A 12,242-nucleotide genomic window follows, 5' to 3' on the forward strand; every position below is an offset into this window, starting at 1 on the left:
AGCGAGGCCGAGCGAGGCCGTGTGGTGGAAATGCGCCATAAGTGTCAGATCTGTCCTCTGGTGTGTGGGGGGGCAGCCCTGACTCATCCAACAACTTTCTTTCCTCGTCTCTTTCTTTAGTTTCTTTCTCTCTTCCTTCAAGTTTTTATTTTGTCTATTCTGTCTTTTATTATTTCTTTCTGTGTTTCTTTTTAATGTTATTTATTTCTGTATTCTATGCTTTGTTCTTGCGTTTGTTTGTTTGTTCTTTAATTTCCTTTCTTTCTGACTTTTTTCTTTCTTTCTTTCTTTCTTCTGCGCAATCTCTTTGTTATTTTGTTATTAACCCGCCCAGAACTGCCTCTTACTTTTATATGAACACATTTCTCCAAATCCTGGGGATTGTTTTTTTGTACGCTGTGTGTGTGTGCGTGCATGTGTGTGTGCCTACACCTGTAAGGAACCGCACAATCCCTCAGGCCAACTACTTGTATAATAAATTCAGCACACACACACACCTACACACACACACACACACACCTACACACACACAGGGAACATTCCCCTCCTCTGCCTGGTCACAAAGAATAGTTTAATCAAAAGACTCACAGCACGCCACAAACTCCATCTATCAGGGAGAAGGAGAGGGGGGAAGAGGGAAAACTGAGAATAGAATAAGTGTGTGGGGGGGGGGTTGTTTGTGTAAATGTGTATTCTACACTCACAAGGGAGAGCAAAGAATCTTGGGAAATAAGATCTGATTACCTACTCCTCACAGCCAATTCACTGTGGCAGACATGCGCTACCTTTTTACACACAAACACACTCCAAAGCACAACACCAGAACTAGATCAACTAGACGCACATTGACATTAGACATTAAAATGAAGGTATGTACATACACAAACATACAAGGACAAGAACACACACTCTATCTGCCCTCAGAGCCATCTAAGTGCACTTCTCTACAGAAATATTGCACAAAGATTGAACCGTTGACAAATAATACAATGTATGTTGATGATGCTTTTCACTAACCTTGTTCACCATACTATATTATCCCTTACACATGTTATGCTCCTTTTACGATTTGTATTTAGAGTCTCTACTGTGACATGTTTCCATGCTTTAATGTTCAAAAAGCTCTTTATTTTTCTCATACTGCCTGTGCTGCAGCACCTCTTTTCACCCTCTGTCTGAAACCAGAGCCCAGTCTGCTCTGATTGGTTAGATGGTCGGCTCTGTTGTGATTGGTCAACAGCTTAGAGATGTGTCGTAAATGTCCCGCCCCTTAGCCTATCATGTACAACGTGTTGCAGCACTAGCCAATATAAATGTTTCATAGTGATGTCTATATTCCTTTCATGTTTCCAGTCCCATGCCAAGCCTTGGATGCTACTTGTTCTGTGCAGACCAACAACTGCATTTATATTCAAATCAGATGTGGTTTGTGTGTTGTATGAATAACACTCAAACAAATGAAATTACCTTATTCAATATCAAGGCAAGTCAACAAGTGGTTGATTGTCTTTTCCTCTGTAATTATATTGTAAGTCCATTCACTTTTAGTTCTTTAAAAACATGAAATATGAAGCCGTCGTTTCCAGGATACAGCAAAGACAGCTGAGCAACTTAGGTAGAACTTAAGTCGTATAACCTTGATGTCTTCATCTGGCTATGTGAACACAAATGTTTGCTTCAACTGCTTTGATTGTAATGCGTATTCCTACTGTCAACAAGGATCATATTGAGGAGATGAGGTTAAGAAGCAAACAGGACTTGTCTTTTCAACAGTAACCAAAACACATCCTTTCATTTAAGGCTTATTTGTGAGGTTATGTCACATAACCACATGAATTCTGTCAAAGTTTCCATAAACAAGACAGTGGATTACAGTAAGCAAGCAGGTGGGAGTTTACTGAGGATGAAAGTCCCAGAAAGATAGAGAAGGTGGGAGAAGTGGGAATAAATGGAGGAATGACAGCAAGACAGAGCCTTAAAAGGGACACTTATCTCCTCAGTGTCACACAAATATTCAAACCCTTTTAAAAGAAATGAGAATGTGTCTTTGTGCTGTCAGCTTTACAGCAGGACACTCTGGACGCCTCTTTCCCTCTTAGTGCGTTTTTACATTTGTGGAAAAAGCAGGATGAAGTTCAATTAGATGTGTGGAGTGACAGAAACAGCCGATGGGGGGACTGAACCTGTCAGCTTTGGCTTCTTTTTTTCTGAACTGGTTTCACTTTTTCTACTGGTGAACTTTAATATTGTTACTACCTAAGGCTGTAACAACACTGTTGTCCCACTGTGCAATATGCTTTTACAATTGAATAATGTTATTACTGTCTGCTAGCTCACTACATAACTAACTTTAATAATATATTTATATTTAATATATATTTTAAAGGTAGGGTAGGTAAGTTTGAGAAACCGGCTCGAGATACACTTTTTGTTATATTCCATGGAATGCTCTTAACATCCCGATAGCAATGAATATCTTAAGTGCTTTGACAAAAAATCCATAAAAAAATGTCATCTGTGGAAGCCGTAGGACTGTAAAAAGCACGACCAATCATTTTAGCCGGCCCGGCTAAAATAACTGGATGGCCTACCTGCCTGTCAGCCTTCCATCTGTGCACAAACTTATCTGGTGCCCTCATTGGTCATGTGCGCGTTCGTGTGTGTTGGAGGAGGGGCTCTATAAGGAAGTGGCAGATTTTTTCCGGTTGTGTATTTTCAAATTCTAGCGATCTCGAGCCGGTTTCTCAAACTTACCTACCCCACCTTTAATTCATTGTTATTGTGACTTTGCAACATCTTTCCAGGGACTACAGATGAAAACAAGCATTGTGGCTTACTCTGGCACATTTACAACAATGTTTATAATGCGCACTGTCTCTGTTAAATATAAAAAATATACTAAATATACAAAAAGAAATACAAAAACATATATTTAATATAAAAAAAAAACGTTAAAATATATTGAAATATGTAAACAAAATGAATATATGAATACATTTTCTTACCTTGATTTGATCAATATGTGCCTCTTTTTGAATGTGTTAGTCTACTCATTTTGTGTGGCTCTTTATCTGCAGTGTCCCAATGTAAACTGGGACGGATATAAGATTTATGATTCTGAATTACATTACTGACATAATCCACTTGTTCTTATTTTGCCTAATGTTTAGTAACGTATTTGATTTTGTCAGATTTATGTATTTATGTCAGCTATGCACTCTTAGTTCACCTCTTCCTACTCATTTGCTTTCCAGTCTTTGGTTTCAACTTTTTACCTCCTCTCTGCTCTCTCTCTGACCCTCGTTCTATTTCCTCTTTACTTTTGTCTTTCCCCTTTTACTACAGTCCTTCTCCTCTACTCACCATACCTGTTCATGCATTACTTATAGTTTTCTTTAGAAATTCTGTGTGAAGTGTCAACTTTTTCTTTCACAGATGCATGTGAACACACAGGATGATACACATGAAAGAGCAATGGACACGGAATACCAACGACATGATAACCTGGCCCGCATACGTACACAGACAGGCGCACACACACACACACACACACACACACACACACACACACACACACACACACACACACACACACACACACACACACACACACACACACACACACACACACACACACACACACACACACACACACACACAAAGGTATGCCCTCAAGACCTGTTGAAGAGGCAGGTGGAGATTGCATGGGTGTATGATTCTTTTCTCTTAACATCCACTTTTGTGACACATACACACTGGTAAAAAACAAACTAAAATGTTCACATGAAATGCTCATGGAGCCCATATTCAAAAGGCTAATTGTTTATGATGCATCCATTTTTTCCTTTTCTCATCTTGTGTATATTTTATGATGTTGTTTTATCTACTTGTTTATTGATTTGTGCATATTTGGCAATATGTTTCACCAAACCACCCTCACTTATGTCCACATTTTACAAACATGAGACACATTTTATTGTTAAGGAATGTAGGAACAAAAAACAGTACAACTTGTGGCTGGCAACATTTTCTTTGTCTGTTGTATGTTTAGTTTAAGTTTTGTTTAAAATAATACAGTATATTCTTTAAAAAAAAAATTGACTTTAATTACTTAAAATGCAGTGGAACAAGTCCCCCAATTCATTATGGGGTTATATTACAGATAGGCCAATATATTCAATATTCTTTTCCTGGTTTTTTTGTATATACTTTAGCAAATCTTTGTTAAGACCTTCCTGTTTTCCAATATGTTTTCAGAGAAATTAAGAATAATGTATCTGCCTTTCTAGAGCACTAATTATATCAGTTCAATGACAGAGATATGTCACTGTTGTTTGAGTTCCTATTTTTTTTTAACATAAATTCAGTTCTCAATCAGTAACTATTTGCACTTATTTCTATTTATTCTATTTGAAACTGTATTTTATTGTAGAATGTAAGGTGCTTTATGAGCTTTAAAAAGGTGGAATATATATATATATATGTGGGTTATTGTGTGGTTATCACAAATTGAAGAGACGGATCACGTTTTGTTCTACGACATTAAATACATCAGCAGTGACCCCACTGGGGATTTTTGAAGAGTTGACGTGTCTGAAAAACGATGGTTGTTAACAAGTGGCTGAATAGGACTACAGAAGTTGTACGTCATTACACCGAACACGTAAACACTCCCGCAATTTTTTTTTGCCCCTGTTCTGCTTGAAAGCAAGTACCTGCCTCCTGCAAACTGTTCAAACAAACGCTTCAACTTGTACAATTTTGAATCTGTATGTTTGAATATCGATCTTAAGTTGGCGTGACGTTGAGGTCGTGCGGCCCTGCTGTACTCGGCTGTAGTTCGTTTGTAGCATAACGTTAGCATTTTGCTTCTGGAGATTAGATTTATGATTCGAAAATTATAAAAGTAGGGTAGACATGTGGATATTATCCGGCTGAACAAAACGTGCATTTGTTTTTCGCAAATATTTTCGTTTTCCACAGACCTTATTTTAAGCTATTTTCCAAAATCCTATGGAGAAATCCCATTGCTTTTTTGTCGAGGGAACCCATGCGCAGCTTACTTCCGGGTAAATATGTCATCCCAGCACCAGTGTGCACCACTCTATTTCAACTGCTTTTATTTTAACTCTGCCTTTTTTACGAATACCTGACAGCTATTTGTGACAGTGTTCTTTTTTTTTATGTTTCACATCTCAATTTGGAAAAAGGGTTCTTATTTAGAAGCCAAAAGTACTTTTCAAACAGTTATTTTTATAAATTCTGAGGTTGTGTTCACACCCAGTAGGAGTTCAGAGCTTCAGTTGGCTTCCACAGATCTTACACATAATGCTGAGCTGTCCACGCTGCTATTGATTTTTTTATCATGGAACAGACACATCGAAAATGCCAGGAACCAGCTCTGGGCAAGAAATATCTCTATGGACATGCTCACACACATATATGTGGACACACACACACAGACTCTTACATTGTGGTGACACTTCTGGGTCTAATTATTGGACTACAATCAGTTTCATGACCACCAAGGGAGACTTAGAAAGATGCAGCAGTGTTCCTGGGGAACTCACACATACATACACACACACACTTTGCAATAGTGTCCACAGGGAACCGGCTAACAGTGGCTCCCCTGCTACGCCCCGCTGAGTCTTATCTCTAAAAGACACACACACACACACACACACACACACACACACACACACACACACACACACACACACACACACACACACACACACACACACACACACACACACACACACACACACACACACACACACACACACACCCTCAGGAGTGCAGTCTGTGTGTTCTTCTAACAGATGGTAATGACAGTTTTGAGTCCCCGGACTATCATCTAATCATAACAGCAACAGCAAACACGCATACAGGCTGATACACACACATGCACGTTCTGTACATACACACACACACACACCCACACCCACACACACACACACACACACACACACACACACACACACACACACACACACACACACACACACACACACACACACACACACACACACACACACACTCCAGTCTCCCTCTAGATTAAAACATCCTTCATAGCAAATAAGGTTAACAGCATAATTCATACCAAATATGAATTGAGAACATAACCTAGGCTGGCATGTCTTTCATTTAAATGTATTCCAGTAAGGCAATTTAGATTCCATTAAAAAACAAACAGTTCCATCCCCATCACGATATTTTTATGTTTGATAGAAATTAAAAATACTTTAAGGTAGAGAGGTATTTTTTGTCAAAATGTAGCCTCAGAAATACATTTACATTTCACTGTAAGCATTTTATTGTTAAAGAAGACATTAATTTAGAGCATATAATAATAACTTGTGCTGAGAAAGTGTCCGTGGTCTATTATACTTTAAAAACAAAATCATTCCTCTGTTGTCAAAAGACAACCCTGGAGAATGTCATGCAACCAAGCAGAAGCTCAGCATTACAGTCACTGAGCACACAGGGCTTTTGCGTCATGGTCAAAAGAGCTAAAAGGTGTTTTTTTTTTTTCTGCTGGTTAGCTTATGTGTTCAAGGATAAGAGAGATAGGACAATAATTGTTCTGCACTGTGCAAAACTCCAAGTGGACAAATAAGTGGTTGTGCTAACAATGAAACATAATACATAGCATAAACAGGCTCTTTGCTAACGATGTAGCATATAGCTAATTGAAAGCGGGTATTTTCTGATATTCTTTTTTCCTGCATATCAGCTTATGTGTTCAAGGATACAACAGATAAGAAAAAAATGTTGTGCTTTATCCTCAATGCAAGCATGCAAAGAGAAAGTTATGCTAACTGTTTAGCATAGTCACAGTAAACAGGCTTTGTGCTAATAATGGGGCATACAGCTACAGTAACTGAAAGTGGGTTAGGGATCTAACTTAAGCAGGCGTGATTGATAGGGGGCTCAGTCATAATATAATTGCAAATAAATTAGCACATTTGGCTTTGTTGTATGAATGTAGCATATTGTTTTGGCTAATAAGAGGCTCAGTGGCAGCACTTTAGCATGCTACTTATTACTGAGTGATAACACGCACAGGATTAACATCTTCATACACCATAGTAAATGATGGCTTGCTAAATGCCATAACATTGTTAATGCTTCAGTAATAGAGAGAGCTCAGTGCTAACACAAAGCCTAAGTTCCGGGTCAAGACTTTCAACAGGCTACACTGTATTGAGTCACATTTGGCTCAATTCTAACCTGTTACGGCCCGTCCACACAGCGGTGTGCGTTGAAGCTGCATTCACTTTGAATGGGGTGACGTCACGCTTTGCCAAACTGCATTGTGGTTGCGTCGCTTCGCTTTGCTCGCGTTGATCGCTTCAAAAGTTGAGCAATGTTCAACTTTTGAAGCTTCGACGGAAGCGTCAGCCAATCAAATCATATGCCCGTACAAGCTCTAGCCAATCAAACCGCTTGCTTGTGTGTCCGGGGCGGGAAATTCATGTGATTGGTTGTTGGTCGAGTTTCAGACACGCCCACCGGCAAGCTTCAACGCACGCCGCCGTGTGGACGCTGCGTTAGTCTTCAGTGATAGCAGGCTTATGCTAACATTTTTGCAAGCACTCTTTTGACTGATAGCAAACTCAGTGCACTTTATACAATCTATTTACTGTTTCTATGCCAACAATTTATCAGGAGACAAGGCCATGAGCTGATGGTGAAATGAGGCCTGGATAAAGTAAGATGATTCCAAACACACACAGTGCAATAGAGAGAGACTGGGAGACACGTGAAGGAATGTAATTATGTCTGACAAAAACAGATAGCTGTGACGCTATAATTCTATCAAAACCTCACAACAACATTATCCAACATCAATATCCTTCTCAGCAGGACAGCACTGTATTTCCTGTTGTTTACATGAACCATGGGATGGAGAGTGGGACGGTTAATCACAGAGATCCCTTAATATTTGTTGCCATGTATTGAGTGCAAGGGCACAGCTGAGTAGATTGCATTAGGGGATTTGAATGTCCTCCATGAGGGGATTTGTCAAGGGGCACAGATAAATACAAGAGGGACAGAGAAAATAAGAAGTGATGAGGGTGAAAAGAAGAGTAATGAATAATAGGAAATAAAGACAGGTAGGCCTATCAGAGTTTGGCATTATCATGTTTTATCTGATTGTTCTAAAACTGTAGAGTTTGTGAATCTGTGTAAAATACTTAAAGCCAACAATATTTTTTATTGTGTCCCCATTACATCACATAGAACATTTATTATTTGTGTAACCTGCTATAGCCTACATATTTCTGCGTTGTGTTTTGGCATCTCTGGCTACTTTGGAGGCTTACATAGAATGTATAATAGAGGTATGTGGGTTTGAATACATGGAAACTAAGAACGCAAAGGTTTTATGGGGGTGTAAAAGGTAGAAGATTATTTTATACATCCCACCTTTTACTGGATTCCTGCTCAACTACTTCTGCTCCAGGGGTAATTGAAACCCCGAAAACATTTATTTTATATAACAAATGCTTCCTATTTTAAATTGACAACAATGTTGTACTTTCTATGACAAAGAAGGGAACCTGAGACACAGAAGTAGTTACATTTTAAAAAGACTGACAGATACGTGAAAACATTTAGTGAAAATGGGCTTATTCTGAGTTCTAGTCACTGAAATCTCTTCAGTGTTCTGTGCCCACTTTATTGCATCCACATGATCAATTTTTCATTCACTCATACACATTAATCACAAATGTTTTGCTTAAAAGTGGTAAGCTAGTAAGTCACCTCCTACTTGTACGCTACGTGAAATAAGATGATCATCAGATCTTACCTTTAACGATGAGTTCAGCGTAGTTGGACACCCCTGACCCGCCGTCAGATCGGATGACGCAGCGGTAGCGGCTGGTGCTGCGCTGCGATGTGTCGCCAACGCTTACGGTTGCAGTGAAACGCCGGTGGTTTACCACCCGGGTCACCATCAGTGCCGTGTCCTTACCGTTCCACTGCTGCATAATGAGAAAGATAAGACCAGTCAATTTTCAGCAAAATCCCTGTATATACAGTATACTCTTTGTAAAGAGCTCACAATGGTGGATAGTAGTACTGATAAAAAGAGCACATTTTCTTCAATCAAATGCAATTTAGACTGATTCATGCCACCACGACTCAATGAGTGTAATAAGATGAGACGTGTCAGTCAACCGAACAACTCTTTCAGCCTCATGAGAGGTAAAATACATTTTTGAGTGAGTCTCCTACCTTGGATACAAATATAGAATTTCTTAAGGAAAATTAAGGTTGTTTCATTGACCTAGACATTTATATAACTGAATATTCTTAGATTCATCTAGCTCTGATTTTGCAGAACTGCAGTATGCATACAGTAAGACACTTAGATGTGGGTTTCAATATGCTATAGTGCTTGTCATAATATAGCTTTATCAGGTGTATCTGATTTTTAGAAAGAATATGAAGTAAAGAGGCAAGAGTAGCTATGCCAAAAGCTCTCACTGTTTTGGAAGTAGTTTAAGTTCTTCATCAAATGTATTGAAATTACAGTAATTCCAGGAGGCAGGCATCAACAAACACCACAGTAATGACTCCATTTGATATCAAAAACTGTCAGGAAACAGGGGCCATTTTAGCAGAGCAAGTCAGACATGAAACTAAACATCGTACTGCTTTGCATATGATCCCCACATCTCCAGATCCAATCTTCTTTACCACTGTAGTAGTATCTGCCAATTTAAGGAAACATGCTTTCCCCCACAGGCATGCAGTCAGGAGGGTCACTGCTCTCCATTGCACATTTCATTACTGTACACAGCAGCGCTCTCAGTGGTACACACTCATGTGCAGTGAAAACATGCAAGCTTGCCAGTGCATATGTAAACTAGAATGAGTATGTAGGCATGCACATGACACACACACACACACACACACACACACACACACACACACACACACACACACACACACACACACACACACACACACACACACACACACACACACACACACACACACACACACACACACACACACACACACACACACACACACAGAGATGGAGTTATTGGTGCGGAGCAGTACAAGGACTTTTAATCAATCCTGAAATAGAGCTGGGAAGGCTGGGGATGTCAGCCCCCAAAGTACTTTTATTTTTTCCTAAATTGAATTCTGAATGAATTATAACTGCATTTGGAACTCGGATTTCTTGTGAAATATATATTTGTATTTGCAAGTTATCTTAAAAGACAACAACATAAGTGTTGCTCAGCTTCCAGTGGTGAAACATGGATAATGATATTTTTCTACATTCAAACTCTAAGAAAGAGATGGAGAACAGTAGTAAGCTGGCATGGTATGAGCCATAATGTAGAGGTGTTTTGACTTATAAAAGGAATGGACTTGGAGGAAATGGAAGTGCAAATGTCCTTTTCACATTTCTTATGAAAGCCCATGCTTGCACTAGACATATTGCAGTGTTTTATCGGAAGAAAAACAAATATATATATTGACAATAATGATTGTTTATTTTCATTAGATTTACCTGAACAACTATTATTTACTAGACTTTTTCTTTTTTTAAATAAACAAGTGATTACACTATGCCACAATGCAGCATTACCTTTCACAAAAAATTTGAATATTACATAATTATATTCCCGAATATGTGGACATAATGGGCATTGTGAGCTTCCTTTGAAGCCCTGCATGTACGCTTTCTGCTGATACCATTCATGCACACTGATAAGGAGGTACTAACCTGTAGCCAGAGTTTATCGTGCTGAGACCACTTCCCTCCAGCAGTACACTGAAACGTAGCATTCTGACCCACGTTCACCTCCACATTCTGCAGACGCAGGAAGTGAGGAGCTTTACCTGCAACAAACAATGTACACAGACACTTGTAAACATTCAGCTAGAATATTCTGTATAACCAGACAAGATACAAAAGGCTATTTTGTTGCAACAATCATACTTTAAAATTGGGGACCTCTTAAAAGGAATAAAGGACCTGATTAAATTAACTCTCTGTCTGAAAAGGTCTTTAAGCTCTCTAAAATATTAATAGTTATATAATCCTGTATTACAGCAATTGGCAAGCCACTGAAAGATGCCATCCTGTTATCAAAGTCATGGTAGATCCACAATGGATTACAATAAGAAACACAATTGCCGGAAAATGCACAACTATATAAATCCAGTTCAAATATGGCTGTCTGAGAGGCAGGGAAATTCATGGGATAGCTATGAGACAGATGAGCAGGCAGACAATGAGAGCGACGGCCAGACACTGCGTGACTTTGGCCTGGCATTGAGACCAGCCAGCGACTGGTTAATTTCATTTGGACTGTCTGCAGACAGAGATAAGCCTAACAGAGTATGCATCGATCAATTACCGATGATAATTCACTCTGACGTTGATAGTCAGGTTTTCACAAATTAAACAAACTTTTTTTTCAACTTTTTTTAACGTTTTTCTTTTTCCAAAACACTTCATTAATGTAGTTTGTCCTCCTAAACATGTTTGTTTTCCAGCGTATTGCCTTTCTTCCATGATGGATACCGCTTGCTTTTTATCATGGACTCTCTCACTTTGACTGATCTGATTAGTGATTGGCACAGATGAGCTGAGAGTGCTCTTGCCAGCCGGACCATTTACAAAGTTAGCATTGCAAGGGATTCCATGACAAAAAGCAACGGGATTTTCCATTGGATTTTGGAATATAGCAGGAATTAAGATTTGTGTCTAACACACGTTTATTCAGCAGGATAATGTACACATATTAACACCACTTTTATGATTTTTCTGTGTGAAAATCGTGCGCAACCGCCCTAAGTACAAAGCTAACGTTTGGCTATAATGGAACTACATCAAGGTCACATGACGCTAAGCTAAAGGTGGCTAATGTTTGGCGTGATGATATTTAGCAGTCTCATTTAGTTTTTAAGATATATTGAAGCTTCGAACATTTACTAGTGGGATGTTTACTGCCGTATCTCATGTTGTTGAACAAAACGTAAAAATCTCTTCAGCTTGTGTTAACCAAACCTTATTTCAGGCATCTAACCAAGAACTTGTTCAACAAAATGGTTTACTTTAAAACGAGAGAACCCAAATTGGTAACAAAAAAAGAATAATTCTAAGTTTCCCGACTAATTTCTGCACCACTCTATAAGAAAAGTAATGGGAGAATAGTTAAGGGGAGTAATAATGAGTGAACATGGAGAGGTAAGTAGGCCAC

General features: G+C 38.9%; 1 protein-coding gene across 1 annotated transcript in view; it reads right to left on the reverse strand.

Moving 5' to 3' along the window:
• ptprt (protein tyrosine phosphatase receptor type T) overlaps window positions 1-12,242 on the reverse strand; it is a 350,127-nt gene that overhangs the window by 251,165 nt on the left and 86,720 nt on the right. The window contains exons 6-7 of the mRNA XM_034149943.1: window positions 10,760-10,875; window positions 8,822-8,996 (exon numbers count right to left, since the gene is read on the reverse strand). Coding sequence (XP_034005834.1) covers window positions 8,822-8,996; window positions 10,760-10,875 — 291 coding nt within the window. The remainder of the gene's footprint in view (window positions 1-8,821; window positions 8,997-10,759; window positions 10,876-12,242) is intronic.

Source organism: Trematomus bernacchii, unplaced genomic scaffold (genome assembly GCF_902827165.1).
Source record: "Trematomus bernacchii unplaced genomic scaffold, fTreBer1.1, whole genome shotgun sequence".
Taxonomy (NCBI): Eukaryota; Metazoa; Chordata; class Actinopteri; order Perciformes; family Nototheniidae; genus Trematomus; species Trematomus bernacchii.